Here is a 19,897-nt window from a genome sequence, read left to right as displayed (position 1 = left end):
AAGAACTGATTATTTCTTGGTTTCTGAAAACAGAGAGTATCAGAATTACTTAGAGGTGGGTTTTTCAGTCTTACTTGCCAGGGGAAGGCCTTAAAAGGAACCTGTAGTGACCTTACTCAAACTGTACCTTTCAGGTTGGCCACCTGAGGGAGGCAGCTGATCCAACCCATCCTGAAGAAACACAAGGTTTTAAATTGACATCAATAATTTTGGTTTCAAAACTTATCCATGATGGACATCACATTTGACAACGCTGATTTTTCTCCAACACGATCAGATATATCTGGGACTAAGAAACTTGTCAAGTCCTATGGCAACCGTGTATAATGTTCAGTAGCTCACACTAGACTGATTAGCAGCTGGAAGCCCCAGGTGGTTTTGCTGATGATTTTGACAACTTGCCAGGACCTACTAGATAATTCTTTCTTCCAGGCTGTGGTTTATGTAGTGGAATGTAAAAGGTTTTTTTATGGTAATAATGTTGACATTTTTGCCACAACACATTAAAATGAGCTAAAGTATAGCTCAGCTTTGGAAGCCTTTGTAACCAACAAACCAATCTTCGGCAAACCACAGACAAAATTATCAAAACACCCAACCCTTCACGTCATAACTCCTCAAACATTGGACTAAACTGTATTAATGCCATATAACTAATTCTTTTTGAAAGCATATTTTCTTCTGTCTTGAAAGAGATGGTTTCAAACGAAAGTTTAAGTTTGAAGTAAATTAAAACCAACTTGGAATAACCACTGTTTAAAACCTGTGCAGCAAAGTTGCCTACCATTTTTCCATAAGGAGAGGAAAGGATTATTAGTTGGCAGATATTTTTAAAATGAAAAAATTTGATTCTGAATTTAGTTTCTAGGCAAGGTGATATTCCAAATGTAATATATAATAAGGAGAATGCACTGAGAAAATATAGGCTGTCAAACAGATCAACTTTGAGGTAATAGCTCTGCAGCAGCACATAAAAGAATAGCATTAGTTAGACCACAGCTTCAGCATGATAAAGCAAATTAATTAATATGAAAAACAAATTTAAAAATCCTTTCTAATTCATGAATAAACAACACAATCACTCATTTAAGAAGAATATAACTTTATTTTATTAAAATAATTGCTTTCAAGTAATTTTAACATGTATTGCATACAATATTTAAACAACATTCTGAGAGTTTACAGGTGCTCACCAAGTAAACTGTGTAAATCTTCAGGACATAGCTATAGTATCATTCTAGACAACAGATCATCCAGGTACACAAGTACACAAGTCTCACTGTTTTCAAATTAAATTTAAAATGTCAATAATTTAAAAAATACAAATTATTTAAAATCAATATTATGCCAACCTTTACTTGTCATATAGTTCCATTTTAAAGCATAAAAGCTTACAGTATCAGCCTGAAATTTATCTGATATGCATAGTCAGAGATTATAAACTAGATTTTAGGTCCTTTATTTCTATTGTTTTATCAGAATGAAGTTTAGCAATCTCTTCCTTAGTAAACCCATACTCTAGAAGGATCTCTTCTGTGTGCTCTCCTATAAAAGGATCTCTTTTACGTGATGGAACAGCAGGAGTCCTGGATAGAACAGGAGCAGGTCTAGGACTTGTCTCTCCCTCATCACTGTTGATAAAAGAACTTCTTTCTTTGTTATGCTGATGTGAGGCAGCATCCTCAAAGGACAGAACAGGGGTCACACAGGCATCAGTGCTATCAAATATGCTGCACCACTCAGCCTGTGTCTTCTGTGCAAATATGGATGCAAATTTTTTCTTCATTTCAGGCCAGCTGGAGAAACTCATCTGAGCAGGGAGTTCATCTAAATTTAGCCCAAGACCTGAAAGGAGAAAAGCAAAGTTTAACTATAGTACAGCTTAGATAATTTACTAAGTGCTTCCCACAACTAAGTATATTCCTCAAGAAGATAATATTTTGCAGGCAATATTAAAGTCACTTTGAACTTTATTTGGGTACCTGTGCAGGGCAAGGAGCAGAGGAATAAAATGTTCTATGATACTTGCAATTAAACTAAACTGCATCAGCTACAACCTTTTAAGTACATACCTGTAATAAGCACTCATTTGTATGAACACTTCACAGAAGCAGCAGCTGTCTCGAGGTAATAATGTTCTGAGAAAAGCTTGTATAACAGGTATAATATTCCCTACCTGGCAGTAGCAACACAGAAATCTGCTGAATGCATCCTGGACTATTGGGACACACAAGACATATGATAGACTTTGGACCTGGTTAGCATAAGAGATTTGATAATCAGGATTATCAAATATAATCTTTGCCTTGGCAAGAGCAAACTTTGGCAAAGAGAACTCTGAGGATTAAATCAAGACTAGCTGAAGATTAAATCAGACTGACTCATCAGAAAAGAAAATTACATCAAGTTCGGCAAGCAAGAGATGTTCTAAAATGTGTAAGTTTGTTTATGTGATGATTAACCCAATCACTGCAGGAAAACACTACTAGCCCTCCTAGAACAGTACATAAGCATATGTAGTCCACAAAAAATTTGGATTCTTCTGACCATCTCTCATCATTGCTGACACTGGACTACAGCAATACACTTATCTCTCAGGGGCCAGCACATCTACCAGAGCTGCACATTCAGCAGGCTACAGAGTTTGAAGTTCAACGTGATGTGGCCATTTCCAGGCCACAGATGAGAAGATGGTGTGGATGGATGTGCCCAGCTCGATCCACATGTGGCAGCTCAGCTGCAGGTGCCTGCAGGCTGAGTGACCTGCTTCTGCACTCTACTGTCCAAAGAGGCTCCAGCAGTATCTCCTGCTCCCTCTCTCCAGCTCACTTCCCAGCTTCCAATTCCCTCAGCCCTTTCACTCACTAACTGCTCAATAACCCTGCTTTCCACCTCACTTGCAAGGACCACCCAGGTATGCACTAACCACATTCCTTATGAGCCACCAGAGCAAAGCATGGGCACGCAGGCCTTGTAATGACAATTGCCTGAACCAGGCAAGTCCCAGGTCTATCCCTGAACTAAGCATCACATCCCTTCTCATTGGGGAACTTCCATCTCTTCTGTCCTGCCAGCTTCCAATATCTGTTTCTATTCTCATGGATTCTGCTCTCTGCAGTCTCTGCTCTTTCATTCTGCTACTTCAAGGAGATGCAAGAATTTTTATCACTTATTGTAGAGATTATCTCAAAAAGGAGGTAGAAAACAAGAAAGAGGCAATTGAAATACAGTTTCAAAATGGAGATAGTACAGAAGTATAAGCAGAATATATGATACCATATAGAAATCAGAAGTGATATACTGAAGACTGTTCTAACAGTCACATTTTGAAATTCAGGAGCATGAACACAGCATGAAAAATTCAGAAAAAGCAGAGATACAAAAGAAGCTAATTTGAAAAATCAGACAGACTAGAAAACAACTATCATCATAGCGCTTCACAAGTAACAAAAAAGAATTAACTTCTTAAAAAACAGCAGTTCCCTGTAAAAGGCAAAGGAAATGTAGAGTTCCACTAAATTGAATTTTGAACATTCTTTTTTATATCTTTGGTTACCTGGTATCAGATTGATAATTAGACTAACAACTGTTACAGGCTCGGGTAATAGAGTTTGCAGGTAGAATTTACGCAGACCTCCTCTTGTCTTTAGCTGTAGATAGCCAGAAAAATGTATTGTCTTTCTGTGGCTTCCTTACCACTGAGTAAGGCAGATATACTGCTGCTTAAACATTCAGGGGAGAAGAAAGGGAGATAATTCCTTTTCTTCTGCGCCGTATCTTTCTCTCCATTCATAATCTGTACAACATGCACTTCTTGGGGCCCACAGTGCCCCCCCAGTTGAACACAGTATTTAAGAATTTCACTGTTGATCACAAGATTATTAAACATAGTTTTGAAAATGAATACATGCTTTGAAATTGCATTTTGGTACTTCAAAGGAAAACACACAGCAATTGCCAGTCTCCAGACTCAGAAGCACAGCCTTGCAGTTGTTCGCTCTCAGAAGAAATTCATCAGTCAAAGACAAAATAAGCATTCTCACATCTTATTAGAAATGCCTGTGGATACCAGGATAAATGATACTACAAATCATCAGTCTTTATGGTTTTATCAAGCCATGTGCACCTTAAATCACTGAACTTACTCTCCTATGTCCATAACCATTCATGTAATCCTAAAAATGAGATCAGCTGAAGGCAACACACTGGCTGAATATCACGATAAAATAAAAGCTAGCAGTATTTTCAAAATTAATTTTATTATTGATTTTCAAAGTATTCCACTAGAGACTTACAGTGTGGTACAGTTTACTTATGAACTATGAGGTAAGGGAAAATTACCTTCCACAAAAGGAAAATAAATACTCACTACCTGAGCTTCTGTCTCCAAGCATGAAATCTTGTCAAGTGGAAACTTTGTTTCACAGTACTCGTTTTCTTATTAAGTATGGTTTGGTTTCTAGCAGCCAGTCCAACATGAGCAGAGCTCTACCATTATCCCATTACACAATTATTTTTGATGATTGTGGCAGATGGGAAGTTGGCTGAGCCTCACTGCACATTCTCTGGCAAACTGGAACAATATGCAGAACCTGGAATTTAATATTACATGCTCATTTTCTGCTTACCACTGAAGACTTCAGCTTTAAACAGGATGAACTGAGAGCATTTAAGCACTATAGCTTCTTATTTTCCAGCTCGTGCTCACCATTTGTGGTGCAGATGAGCAGTATCAGAGCAGGAGCAACTGACTCAACAAGGAAACTATTAAAGGGCATATAATTGTCTGGGATACCACAGGAGCACAGACGTCACTCAATGTAGTCAAAAACAAAGTATCTTTTACACAGAATATCTTATACAGCAATCACAACTTAGTTCCAAGCCTTTTTGTTTGAATTTTCATCTAGGAGTTTTTGTATGGGAAAGCCCAGGGAAGGCTACTTCAGTACACCATTGAAATTACTTTTGAAAAGTGAAAAATTGTCTCCCCATAATGATGTAGCATTAAATCTCCTTCAAATGCTATAGCTTTACTGACAAATATCCCCACATCGTTTATTGATGAAGCAAACTGAAATCTCTACTTCTACAGAACTTCTTAGACAAACTCTAGTAAAATCAGGCACTGATTTCAAGAGAAAGAAACCATCAAAATTCATTAAATAAATCAGTGAAGCTGCTTTGGTATGTCAGAAATTGAAACAGTTTTTTATATTATTTCAGTTACACTATTTTAAAACCAGAGTTTTGTTCAGGATTTTCTTGGTTTAACTTGCTAATTTTCTTTTCAAAATTGTGTGGTCACAGCAGAGTCATAATTTTGAAATTATGTTGTCATAACATGACTGAATAAAATCAACTAGCATGGGAAACCTTCATTTTGGCCTAAACAACAGCTGCAAGGTGAAGGCCATTGTTCTTTTTCTGACCAAGTAAAATTTGTTCTCACTGTGAGAGGGAACTGAATTTCAGAATATCCTACATTTCAGAAGAGAGTAGTGAATTTTCATTAAACTTAGTATGTGAAGTTTTTTCTCTGATCATAGTTTCTGAAACTTAAGAATATTTTAGGAAGTAACAGTTGATCAGGCCCAAGTACTACCAGGCCTCACTGCAAATGCATCCACAGCTGTACTCCAAGCTGACATGCTCAATTACCACAACTGCAAATGTTTTGATGCAGCAGGAGCTTGGCCCTCTACAGTATTTGTACAATGTTTAAGGCTTATCATAATAAATAAAACATAACTTTATGTATAACTGAGTCTAAAACATAAAGAGGAAACTGTTTGCCCATGTTGCATGTCTCAATAACAATGTGGCACTGCTTTCAGTGTATCAGCAGATTTTTAACACAGTACACAATACTTAACATTAAAATGGAGAGTCCCATGGAAATCCTTTATAATGATGTAAACTATGTTTTTTAATGGCTTCTTAATTTTTTCCTTCTTTTTTTAAACAGAAGTAATACAAATAGGAGTACTGAAGTAGTATGAAAGGGGTACCATAGAGTAGGAACTAAAGTTCAATACTTCAGTGACTGTCAGTGCTTTCCACGTCAATGCAAGTGGACACTAAGTTCACCTTGGGTAACCGACTTTACACCACATAACTCAGAACCAAACCTTTACTCTCACCTGCTCCACAGCATTTACTGTGTTCTTCACACCCCTTGTAGCCCGGCTGCAGCAAGACTAAGCACCTATTGCTAAAAAACAGAACAAACCTGCAGAAGCAATTCACAGGTCAGTTGAAAGACATTCTGTCTCTTTCTGTTGAAAGATTAAGGCTTAACATCAGTAGCAAATGTTTCTTCCATCAGAGTTTTCATAAGATGCCAAGGCATTTTAGCTATTTATTGTCTGATTTTTGTAGTAACAAAATTAATACTGGCAAAAGGACTACAGCTTGTCTGTTAATAGCAAATAGTCAATAGTGAGCCCAAAATACTTTTCTACTCCATCTATTTTACATAGCTTCAGTTTCTCATTAAGCCTTTTTGAAATTTATTTAATTAATAAATTTCTGGCAATTTCTGGCAATTGTCCCTGCTGAGCACAATCTACAAAGCCAACAATATTCTCAAACTAATGTGCTCTGTTTTCCTTAAACTTAGTTTCCCTCTGCAGCCTTCTTAAGAGGAGGCTCCCACGACATTAACTGCACTTGAGTCCAGCACTGGGTTCCTACTGGAACTCTGCAGTGAAACACTGAACTGAACCAAAACCAAAAGAAAATCAGTTCTGCTTTGGCTAAGCAGAATTCTGTGAGCAGAGACAAATCATTCAGACATCACACTCCTTTCTCAATTCTGCAGTCTTCAAATCTCCAACTGACATCTGCAACACCCATATCCTTGTATTCTCTTTCTTTGGGAGTGGAAGAACTAATCTACCCTCTGAAAATGGACAGAGAGACATCAAGTGGTTTTTGAATATCTTTTATCTGGAACAGCATCAAATTGCTCACCAGCAGAAGTGACCAGGAATATGGAGAAAAGCTATGAAATTAAATTATGGAAACTGTAACTGGACCATACCATTTTAAATCCACTTCAAAGCTGGAGTTAATGCCTGGAACAGACGACTCAGCCTAAGTCAAAGATCCTCAGATTTGTGAAAGAGTGACACAAATCTCACAGGCACTTTTCTCTTCCCAATAATATTCAAAGGCTTAAATTCTGAATTTGATTTCTGCAATAGGTATCCCAGAAAGAAATTAATCCCTAAGTCACAAGAAGATTCTGCTGTTCTAATTTAGTGCACTATTGCTTCAGAAAGATTTAAATCCTAAGCACCGGAAGGAATAAATATTTCCTATGTGAAAACCTGAACAGATCACAATATGCACCTCAAACAAAATAACAAAAGAGCAGTTCCTTTACATTCAATATTGTGAGAAAATCTTGAGTTTGGTAATTTACTTTAAACAACACACTTTTACAAAATAAACAAAGGAAACTCACTGAGTGTATTCAAGCAAAGATAGTGATACAATTAATGGCAAAAAAAATTCCTCAAATACTGCAGCATGTATGTTGGATTTTTTAAATATGGCAGAAACAGACTGAAACATGTGAAACAATGATTGCAGTTCTTGTCTACTTATAAGTGGATACTCACTAGTTCTTTATTGCTGGAATAGCTATTTTTGAAACCTCAGCTGTTAAAATCAAGCAACTTCTCTGCACTGTAAACATAAGGAGTACTTTCAAACATGAAAATAAAGTTGTCCAGTGTGGGTGCCCAACATAAGCAGAAGAATTCACAGTTGCTCTAACTTTAAGCTCTAAATTTCTGAGAAACAACTAAAAGAAAAGCAGAATTTTAGCATTTTCCTCAGTAAAGAGTCATCTAAAGAAAACAGAGACCATCAGTGACTACGTTACATCACCTGGCCACTGGTTTCATCCATCACAGGCTTATCTCTATATAACCTGGCTGAAAGAGAAAAGCCCAAGTTGTGCCCTGTAACAAGGATCAATAAAAGAAGGCAGGACTGTCCAGAAAAAGTTCACAGAGAAAGAGTCACAAGCAGAACCACATCCCACTGCAGAATTGTAGTGCTTTTTGAATAAGTACAGATTCTATCCCAGTCCTGTAGCTTAAGTGTGATTCAACTTAGTCTCCAAAGTACAAAATACTCCAGACCACAAATACTGCAGGCCAATGTTTGATCACTTAAGCCAAACATATGGGTATTTGAGTATGCAGCCTTAGTTTCTTCTCATTTGCATTGTACTTAATACAATACTAAGTTATTTCATGAATTGTTTATATTTTCATAAATTCTGTATGGAAAGCATGGCAATCTACCAGAGAAGCACAACAGAAAAGAAATTTAATTAAATAACCAATGAGAAGCTAAGAGTCCATGTGACAAAAGGATTGAAGCACACAACGAGTTCAGAAGTAAAGATGCACCTGAACACTTGTTTTAATTTCATACAGTTAAATATTTTGCATAACCCATACTAATTTCTTGAAAAGATAAATCATTATTTATGGTCATATTTCAAGAACCTCAGTCAAATATAAATATTATATCCACAGCTAGACACTAAAAGCAGTCTGAAATTGTGTGGTGGAAATTAATTATTTCAGCAGAATTTGTTTCCACAATAATTTTTTCTATCAAGAAATACAATGAACCATTTCCAGTGAATATTCCTTTCTGAAACAATTTAAATAGGTTTTATTTTTAATTATAGTACAAGTAATAGAAATTGCTTGAAATTCTATTTGCAATTTCAAAGAATTAGTTCTTTTTAAAGTATAATAATCATTTTAAGAAAGTGATTTGCAAAAAAAGTTTTTTAGTGCTTCAGTGACATCATGAACTACCCTTACAACAACTCCAAAAGAAAACTTGCAATTTAAGTGTAGTTGCTGGGGGTGAAAAGGAAATAAATTAAAGGCTAGAACAAGAAAGTCAATTAAACTGTTACACAACTACCCAACTAGCTTCAGAAAGTGTTTGGCTTTTACAAAGAAATCACATTTCCCATTACTCAGGAGGAAGTTTTTTGCTGAAAGAGTGATAAAGTTCTGGAATGGTCTGCCTAGGGAGGTGGTGGAGTCACCACCCCTGCATGTGTTGAAAAGAAGACTGGATGTGGCACTGGGTGCCATGGTTTGGTTGAGGTGTTAGGGCATGGGTTGGACTCGATGATCTTGAAGGTCTCTTCCAATCTAGTGATTCTGTGAACCATGCATTGTGAATCAAAACCAACTGTGAAAGAATTCACTCAATCATGCTTTGCTGTTATAAAACAATTGCTCCAACCTACTCACCTTTTATTAACTGGTTATAAAATTTAGGCTCAATGGCACCAACAGCCATAAATTTTCCATCAGAGGTCTTGTAGATTTCATAAAAAGGTGCACCGCCATCTAGCATGTTTTCACCTCGAGGTTGGTTCCAAAGTCCCAAATTTTGTGACTTCCATAGGAAAGAACTTAGGTATGCTACTCCTTCTACCTTGAAGATTTAGAGGAAAAAAATAAATAAATAAAAGCTCCAGTAAATTAGTTGGCATGTTACCTAAATTCTGTATAAAACAAAGCAACAAAAAGCTACTACCAATTCTGCCCTTAGCTAAGATTTTTAATGACAGAATCTCTGGTAAGCAGTTCCATTTCTTAAAATTTTCAATTACTGTTTACACTGCATATGTGAAATCATCTAGAATTAGAGAAAAAGAAAGAACATAAATGTAGTTAAGGCAGCTTCAGACGGACAACACACCTTCAATGCACAAAGCTTCCTCATTTAGCAAGTTCAGAGAACAAGTGAGTAATTTCAAGTGATGGTTCGTGGCTCTATACAACATTAGGCATCAGACAGCTATCAACACCTTCTAAACCTCTTGAAACAAGGTATCTGTACCAGTCCCATAAATATCAATTTTTTATCTCCTTTAAATATACTGATTATAGGAAGACTGCTATTTTTAGCAGAAAGTTTTAAGGAAATAAAATCTCCAACACTAAGTTAAAACAAAAACTTTTCTCCCACTGTCATCACTGCCACATCACTCCCACAGCTACACACACATAGCAAAAGAATCTCTGCATAGATAAGAATTTGATGAATACAGTGCTAGAAAACATGCTTAATCCCATTCCAAACTGCTCCTCAAAATTTTGTCTTTGTGCAGTACACCTAGATGAAAATTCAGTTTGTTCAGCTTTTCAATAATTACCAAGGTTGTGCCAGTCTTTCAAGAAAAATCACATCCTGCAGATTTGCTCATCAGCACAATTTATTTTCTTTCAACTGTATTGAAAGTACTGTAAGCAAAGATAAGACAGTTCATAGTGTATGGCCAGAAACATACCAGTAGAACAGATTAAAACCTGAGCTGTATTATTCTGAGTATCACTTGATTCATGCATTTTCAGCTGCATGAAACTAACCTAGTACTGTCTATAGAGAAAAGCACAGCTACTGTACCAAAAAAAAAGGCTAGGAAATTTTCATGGAGAAAGATCTATTAGTTTATACCTTTCTATGCAAAAATTAAAACATGCAAATTGCTGAAGCATGCAGTTAAGAGAGATTCTTCATTTAATGTGTGTTACTTGGGTTCTGCTCTAGTACTGCTTCAAGGACAGGAATACTTCTGTCACATGTTAAAGTCAATTAAAGTACTTTTATATGAGAAAATACTGCATACCTTCATCTACATATCTGCAAAATTATTGCAAGGATGTTACAATAAAGTTTGTTTACTAATGACCTGATCTCGCACTTCTCGTATTAACAAAAAGTAGTATTACACAAAAAGCACTGAAAGTAAGGATAATAAAAGACAGGGAAAATATCAGAATAAGCCCTAACTGAAAATTAGATTTTGGTGCTGACAAAACTCTTAGTCAGCAGCTGTACAATACCTATGTGCCACTTACCAAGGAAACACTTAAAATAAAACAGCACATCTGTTTTTGACTGGTATAGGGACTTCAGAAATATCCCTGTCTGGGCAACTGGACAGCTAGGTTCTGCCTGAGGCCCACCACAATTCAGAGACAAGTAAAAAAAGTGTCTTAACATCTGCACCAGACTTCCAAAGGCATGTAAAAATAACACCACACATTCACTAATGTGGTCACCTTGTTGTAACATGGAGAGACTCCACTTAAGTGTAATTGTAGAATGATTATAGTAAGAGTTATGTGTTTCATGTCTCCCTCAAGTTAAGAACATCTGCAGTCTCTGAAGCAGGCACAAGAATCCAGAGGCATCACCCTAATGGGTGACCTGTCTGCTCCGCAAGCCTTCTGTTCTTTCCACAGACTGAAAACAGCTCAAACAAAAGTGGGAATGAATCCACACCAACCTAAACTATCCTTGTGACTGATGAAGACTTCTAGGATGTGGGAGTTTTGGTTTTGAGCACCTCCAGGCTGAGAAAAACCTGGAACCTCAGTCTTCTGTTGCATTGCTAAATGCTCCTGCCATGAGACTATTATGCAAGCTATCACTACCAGCATGCCTTCCTGTGGCTGTCTTTTCACAAAGAGTGAGTTATGATCAGTCAGATGCCCACCATCAGCAGAAGGTTCTGTGGCTGAAACTCTAGTGAACCCCAAGTGTGGCCCTGACTCACATGCTCCAGTGTGGTGCAAGAATGCAGAGGTACAATTCTGCCTACTGAGTCACATCACAGTGTCTCTCCACGTGGCAACTATCTGGCTTCCTGTAAGATAGCCATGATCCCTACAGGGTCAATGAGAAGGGACAGCAACCAGCAGGAATCAATTTAGGCCAGGCACTTAATACTTCTGAAACAGACAGATGAAATGCAGGACCCAGTGTCTGCTTTTTGCACAGTGCAGTTTCTACTGTAGAAAATTCTACCATGTGTCTGAGTCTTTAACATATTCAGACTACCTAAATTGTACAACAGCTTAAGTAAACGGTCTCTTAAACAAAAAACAGTCTTAAAACAAAACAGCTGAAATCCTGCAGTGTTGTGATTTTTAAAACAATTTCTTCCACAAAAAAAAACCCTTAGGTGTGAAAACAGGTTCATCCACCAGTCAATTTACTGCAGTTTTTACTGCTGATGATGCATGGATGATTTTCATCAGCTGTGTCACTGAAAGTCTATTCAAGAAATAAGGAATATGACCAAAGGCCAGGTAAAGTACATCCTGTGATACTGGACAATATTCCATCCATTTCATAGGTCACCAGGCACATCAGCAGGGAACTGTAAATTCCACAATTCTGATGAGACAAGAAAAAATTGGAAGAGACAATTTTAAAGGCTTTACAAACCTCACAACACATTCCACTCCAAATGAGCTACAAATTTCATTAGAACATTAGCAGACTTAACTGATTAATCTTCTAACAAATTCCTTTAATTCTCTGAATTATGGCAAAGAAAATTTGATAATATTAAAATCTACCAGAAGTATTTTTTTCAGTATTTAAAGACTTGTCACAATTCTCCACAGTTTTTCTTTCACAAATACACAATCTCCTTCAATTCTTCTTTTAGGTCATGTTTTTAGAGTAATGATTTTTGTTGTGCTACTTGGACTTCCCCAAATTATAAACTTTGAAAGATGATGGTCAGCATCTGAAACACTATTTTCCTGAGACTTCATAAACATTAAATAGGTTAGAATAATTGCTTCAGAAACTTTGCTGGCTCTATTTCCTGTTTATACGTCCTAACACAGTATGTATGTGTTTTGTAACAGCATGATATTGTTGACTCATGTTCAGCTTGTGACTACTACAAACCTCCAGGACTGTACTTTAGCCAATTGTTCTCTTACTTTACTGCATTTGTGCAGCAAATTGTTTCTGCCTACAAAGGACTACAGAGCAGCAATGTCCATGAATGGCAGCCAGTTCTTTCAGGTCATTGCTCCAATCTGAAAAGGTCATTTTCAATTCCAAGTCCAGCATACTTGTAGTCCTTCACATATGTGTATCATCTGTAAATTTACTAAACGCAATCCCTCATCTGTCATTCAGCTTATTGGAGAAAACAAAGAAAAAAACCCCAACAAACATCTACAGAACTCCGCTTGTTAAGTTTTTCATTTTGACAATCAACTACTAAAAACTTTTGTTGAAGTAAAAACATTAGTCCTGTTTTGCACTGTTCCCATAACATTTTCATCTAGACCATAATGCCATGGACTGCTTCTGCGAACATCATGTGAATTTGTTAAAAATTTAGTGAAGTCAAGAAATCCAATATCTCTTGCTGCTCTACTCTCTTCAAGACCCCTTCAACAAAAGGATTTGTTTCAATTAATGTATTTTTTTTCAATTTATATTTAAGGTCAAACATTAGTCTTCACTGTACGATATCTCAAAGGGAGGTCAAATTTTAACCACAACATTCTTTAAAAAGAAAAACAGAAGAACACCTGCAGATAACATAAGTTTCAAAGATTAATGTAAATAGCTATTTTTCCTTTGTGTATAAGTGGGTGGCCTTCCAGTGGAAAAATATTCATTATTAAGCTAATTTAGCCTTTCATTTATTTTACAGCACATTCACAAAGTGTTTGAAGTTGATTTCTTGGCAATGATCCACAGGCAGTGTAACTATCCCAGGAAACGGTGTTTCTAAATAAGATATGACCTGTCACAAATTCATAAGAAGATGTATCTTGAATAAAGATAATGCAATTTTTACTCCAACAGTATTGTCATTTTTGCTGTTACACAGTAAGCCAATTGTTTATTATACACCCTAGCTCCATACACCACACTTATTCATCAAATATATAGAGCTAATACTTTTGTAAGAAGGCAGACAGGCAAAAGCAGGCAGAGGGGAGAGGCTGCAGTATGTGTTCCATGGCACAAGGATGCTATGACAGCAGTGATTAATGAAAATTGCTTGCATGTGAAGGAATAGCCATTTTATGAGATCACTCACTTTCCTTCTCCCAGCTTCTAAATTTTAAACCTTACAATCTCCTCCCTTTCCCAGATTTAGAGTAGGAGAACACCCAAGCAAGCCTAAGAAACCCGAAGCTCCTTGAAAACAAGCTTACCATACTTGCATCAATGACCTGCCCTCTGCCAGATCTGGCACGTTCAAAGAGGGCTACAACAATGCCCAGTGCACACATGACACCTCCACCAGCAAAATCAGCCAGAAGGTTTACAGGTGCATAAGGATTTTCATTTTTTCTACCCAGCTTTGACAGCACACCTGACAAAAGAGAAAACAAAGCAGGGATAAGCATAAAATTATTATAAACACTCATTTCTACAACTGAAAGTTCCATTCTTTTCAAACCATGCAAATAAATAAGGCATAAGGCAATCTTCTAATGTTTTCTACTTCTGCTTGGCTGACTCTTTAATTCACAAAAGAGTAAAAATATATGAAATCACATTAGTGAAGATGTAATTAATTAAAGAGATTAACAAAACTCTCACAGATAAACGTTGATATTTTGACTACAGAGGGACAAAATTTTATTTTAAAAAATCCAACCCCGTGTGCAGTAATTCTATATTAGTACTTTGACCATGCATTGAATCTTGCCCATAAAGAGGAACTATGAATATGTCTGAAAGCCAATTTGATAAATTGTTCTTCTTTGAATATTTTAAAGTAAAAATGCAGATGTATAGTCTTATGTGCTCATAAAAAATGAACTAATAATCATAACAAAGGATGTCACACTGACAACTGTGCTTCAATCCTATCCTCCCTCGCCAACTACCTTTGGGGAAAAAAAAGGTTGCATATAAGAACAGGTGACTAACACTGGAAGGTTATCTCTGACTGCATGCAATGTAAACACAGGGAACCTATGTTCATGCCAGCAACTATGCAGAAACAAAAGGAATTAGAGCAAAGGCTAAGTCAGTTTACTTCAGTCAGAGCTTTGAATTTGTTACCATTTCTCTGCCATCCTGAACAACCTCTTTACTGTGACCTTACTCTTTATAGTTGCCTTGCAGCGATTCCCTTTGGGCAAGTAAGAAACTGCACTGTGACCATCCCTGTCCTGTGTCTGTGGCCTGAGACTTGCAGAATACATGGTCAGAATTTCCTGAGAATTGCATGGTTCTGATGCACTGTTTAATTAACTAATAGTCTAATGCAGTTCATATGAGTAAACAACAGAGTGCACAGTACAAAAGGTTTCCAAATCCTGTAGTGCATGAGTAAAACCCCTGCTGCTGCCTAAAACCTTCCTTTTAATAGTCTGAAAAGTTATCACAGGCACCAGAAAATTAATATACCGACTTCTTTAGAGTTCCTAACACAAACTATTTTTTACTTAAAGGAATCCAAAGATCACTAGGAAAATACTCAGAATATGAGATCTCATTTTTGAGGATTGACACATCTCAAACACCTTGCTCTATTTCCTTTTAATAGGCTGAAAAACTTGATCTGTAAAATTTCATGCAAATTATTTTAGGAAGTTATTATCACTAACCAACACACTACCGATTGAATCAGCTCCAGAGATAAAAATCACTCTATTTGTAAACCAGAAAGAACTACAAACTAAGGTAGGGATGGACCATGCTGTTTCTTTCCCTCCAATAATAGATAAAAATATCCTAATACTTTGAAATCATCTTAACATGAAGTCAAAGTGCTTCAAACGACACATCTTTTCTTTAATCTTTTCTACTCTCTTAACAATTTTCCATGAGGAAGACTGAATCCATCTCTAAAGAAATTTAATTCCACAACATTATGACCCCTCATAGTAGCAGATATCAGATCACCAGGTCTGCATTGCCTCTGCTCCGTCCTTTTCTTGGGGCTACAATAACTACTTTATCCAGTGGGAAGCCAAGAACTTTTGGGCCACTTTGCCTCCTCTTTCTACAGGATGCATCAGTGACAGAAGCAGTGTGAAGAGCAGGAGGTAGGGCCATGCATGGATGGGCAGCACCTGAGGTCCATATTTTGTTTCTGTTTGCTACTGCATACTTGTAAAACCATACCACTTAAAACCAGCATAACATCCACAACACCTTAATGGAATGTAGCATTTCCACTTTATTTGAAGCCTACTTCCTTTCAGTTGGTATCAATGGAGACATATTTACTAGAATAGCACAAAGGAAGGAAAAACATGTACAGCCTGGGAAGACATGCTGATCCAGCCTGCAACAGCTTGCTGCTGCTGGAAAAACAAACAGCCTGTCCAGTACATGTTTCCCCCCTTTGTGTGCTGACTGTTGGTTGGATCCCTCATTCAACAGAACTGCTTCACCTTAATAACCTGGCAGAAAACATCCTCATTTCTTCTGACCAGTTTTTGACTTGTGAGGAAGTTTACAGAGGAGCTAAGCAAGTGCTGCAGCCGACTGAAACATCAGGAAAAAGCACAGTGAAAGGAAAGCCCCATTTCCCTGACAGCGACACTTCAGATCAGCTGTTTTACCAGACTACACCTCAGATAAATTTTGAGCTATCTGCTTTCAACAAGTTCTTGAGTCTTGATCAAAGGGAGGAAAGATACTTTATTTAACAGGAAATTTTACAGCCTACCTGATAAAGCCAAGTAATTGATGTCATGACCCGCAGACTTGGCATATTTTCCTGTCTGGCCGAAACCAGTAAGTCTAGCATATATGAGTCTGGGATTCTCCTGCAGAAGGACCTCTGGGCCAAGCCCAAGTCTTTCCATGACACCTTAAAAAGACATAAGCAAGGAATTAAAATTCACATTTAATAATACTCAAAACATAATGCTCACAGTTAGATTATACAACAGCAGAACTGTACTGCACTTTATGAAGTAGCACATTCTACTTCAGTATCCATATTACAACATGAACATCATCAACTACCAACATACTGCATAAATTTTTAATATAAACCAAGTGGAAATTAGGCTTTAGGGATCTTTTTTTCAGCTTTTATTCCTGTTTTACTTCTCCAAAAGGCTGACAGAAAACCATGCACCACTGGACAAGAGAGAAAGCTACCAAAGGTTTATAAAACAAGGCAAAAACAGAAAGAGAAAACTTACATTTTCTGTATTAAAATCACTTGAAATTTCATCGTATTTTAATGGAATATACCTTCCTCACAATTTCTCAATACCTTATGTTCCTGTGTGTTTTAACTCACTGATGCCACTATTCCACAGATGATCTGTTGGAACCACACATGAGTAAATGTGTTCTTTTTTAATAATAAGGAATAAGGGAGTAAGGAACTTTTAGAATCAGTGGTGTATAAGTTGAATCAACATGGATTTACACAAATCAAGACTAAAATTTTAATCTTGCAGTCTTAAAACAGTGGTTTTAAGAAAAGAAATTTAAGTTGCAAACAAATTGTACTTTCTTACTGGTTTGGTGCAGTTTGGTCAGACTTTTAACAATTATCTATAATGGCATTGCAGGGCCACATAATTTGGAATTGAAGGGATAACATAATTTCAATGCCTGTTCCACCCCAGAATCTATTATTCCAGCTTGTTTCACAAAACTAATCCATACTTTTACTACATCACCAATTTCATTCAGACCCATTTCTATTGTACTAATTACTGGGCAGCGGCAAGTGATTACTCCCAAGAAGAAAGCAGTGAAATTTGGCAAAATGCATGATTTTCAAATGCACAAGTGGAAACAGAACGACAAATAACACCTCTGGTGTCACCAAGTCATTGTTGTAAGGTCAGACATGCCTTGCAAGAAACTGTTCTGCAGCTTGGGCCCTCACCTGCTCACTGTTTTCCAGCAGTCTCATGATGGGTCACAGATTTCCCTAGGTCATTTACAGGCCCTTACAACCTAGTATCTAGTTACAAAATTCCCAGTATTTCCAACTGTGAAAAAAATCCAGCAAGTGCCCATAAAACCAAAGAAAACAAAATTTCATGAGGAAAAACCAGGAGATCAGCTACAAGGAAGAAGTGGAATTTACCATCTTCATTTCTTTTTTCTTAGCTTCTGGGGAGTAAAACAATTTTAAGGTAACAATAAACCCATTTTTCAAAGGAAAATAATTACTTGTGACACACATCTGTCCATCATGTACGATGTTTAACTGATAAAGTCTCCTGTTTCTACACTGTCTGTAAAATGTCCAAAACATTTCAGCTAGCTCCTCAAAGAAGCATGATTACAGAAAGCCTTGGGTCGGAAGGAACCTGTAAAGGTCAGTTACTCCAACCCCCTGCTGGGAGCAGAGACATCTTCAACTAGATTTGTGTACACAGAGCCCTGTCCAACCTGACCTTAACTGCATTTTTTCTAACACAACAGCATCCTCATGGAGCACCCAGGGATACTGACATAACCATCAGGTGAGTGCCTGTGTACGGCTTATAAATGGAGGGAACATGGTAAACCTGAAATGTCTATTGGTCTTAAAACAGCACCAATTTTGCTACTGAAAATCAGATGTTAAGCATCCCTATTTGTGGTAAATTAGTAAATATGCATACTGTAATTAAAAAATGAACTGAAAGTTCTCTTTAAAAGACAGTTTTGAAAAACTGAAAAAATTCTGTAATTGAGTATTTGAAGAATTTGTCTTACTTTTAACCTAACGTTAAAAATGGAAAGTACTTGCAAAACCCCAAGGAAGCTTTTCATAAAGTAGATTGAAGACTGGCAGGAAGTGATCAGTCTGCAGAACACAACTTCCTAAAATTAAACATGATGTTTGAAGATGAAGCCTGTAGTTCATAACTTGGATTTGATCCTGAATCAGAGTATAACAGAATTATACTACTCTATTTAACACACTTAACTCTGATATTCCTCCCCCTGGGATATATGCTTTGTAACTGTGTAACCATAATGTCAGATCTCCCGTCTTCAGAGGAATTGTAAGCTCAAACTCTGACAGGCACAGCAACCCTGAAGTGAGTTGGACTTTAGCAACACGCCTGGACATCACACAGGATGGTGCCCCCAGCTCGGTGTCACCCCTCAGCTCGGACACCCTCCTGTTTGTTCAGGGCTCCGAGCTCGGTGTGACCCCTCGGCTCGGTCACCCTCCTGTTTGTTCAGGGCTCCGAGCTCGGTGGGACCCCTCGGCTCGGACACCCTCCTGCTCCTCCAGAGCCGGTCGGGGGCACGGCCCTGTCTGAGCGCTCTCGGCGGTCCGTCCCTGCAGCTGCACTGCAAAAATCCTGCACACAGCATGCAGTGCCTCCAGAGCTGCTCCCTGCCCGCTTCCCACTCAGCACCGCAGAGGCCACAGACAGACGGGAGCCCCTCAGCACGGCACTCCGCGGCCCTGCAGCTCCAACCCCCCTCTCGCCCCCGCCGGGCCCGGCCCGGCCCGGGCTGCCGCAGCCGCAGCGCCGCCCCGGCGCGGTTCCCCGGCAGCCGCGGCCCCTCACCGTGCCGGAAGGGCTCGATGAGCACGTCCGCCCCGCCGCACAGCCGCCTCAGCACCGCGGCGCCCTGCGGCTGCTTCAGGTCTAGCGCCAAGGAGCGCTTCCCGCGGGCCTGCACGTCTCCGTGCGCTAAGGCCGCGGCGGACTGGGACAGGCGGTCGACTCGCACCACCTGCGCCCCGAAGTCGGCAAGGATCATCCCGCAGAGCGGCGCGGGCGCCAGCCCGGCGAGCTCCAGCACCCGCACCCCGCTCAGCGCCATCGCCACCGCCTCCTCGGCCGCTGTCGAGCGCCCATACATCGATCGCGGAGGCGGCCCGGGGGCTGCCCCGCCCGCTCTCGCGCGGCCCCGAGGGCTGGGGCGGGCTCCTGCCGCCCCTCGCCCGGGGGCACCGGCCCTGCTTGTGCGGGTGTTTCTTCACCCCGAGCCGTGGTCGCCCGCCACTACCCTCCGCGCTGGCCTCCGGTGAGGAGGAGTGGGCGGCCGGGATCAGCTCTTGAGGAAGTTTCCCTGTCCGACCATGCTGAGCCAGCCACCCTGGCCGTCAGACCGCACCGCCTGAGCT

General features: G+C 38.8%; 1 protein-coding gene across 1 annotated transcript; it reads right to left on the bottom strand.

Moving 5' to 3' along the window:
* Positions 1-1,091: 1,091 nt before the first annotated feature.
* Positions 1,092-19,610, bottom strand: AMACR (alpha-methylacyl-CoA racemase). Its single transcript, XM_041490219.1, has 5 exons — positions 19,335-19,610; positions 16,517-16,660; positions 14,040-14,200; positions 9,300-9,486; positions 1,092-1,845 (listed from the first exon to the last, which is right to left on the bottom strand). The coding sequence occupies exons 1-5, from the start codon at positions 19,591-19,593 to the stop codon at positions 1,436-1,438; spliced, it is 1,161 nt and encodes a 386-aa protein (XP_041346153.1). The 5' UTR covers positions 19,594-19,610; the 3' UTR covers positions 1,092-1,435.
* Between the last annotated feature and the right edge of the window lie 287 nt (positions 19,611-19,897).

This window comes from Pyrgilauda ruficollis, unplaced genomic scaffold, assembly GCF_017590135.1.
Source record: "Pyrgilauda ruficollis isolate IOZ18807 unplaced genomic scaffold, ASM1759013v1 scaffold120, whole genome shotgun sequence".
Classification (NCBI taxonomy): domain Eukaryota; kingdom Metazoa; phylum Chordata; class Aves; order Passeriformes; family Passeridae; genus Pyrgilauda; species Pyrgilauda ruficollis.
This window is presented reverse-complemented; position numbering and strand designations above follow the sequence as displayed.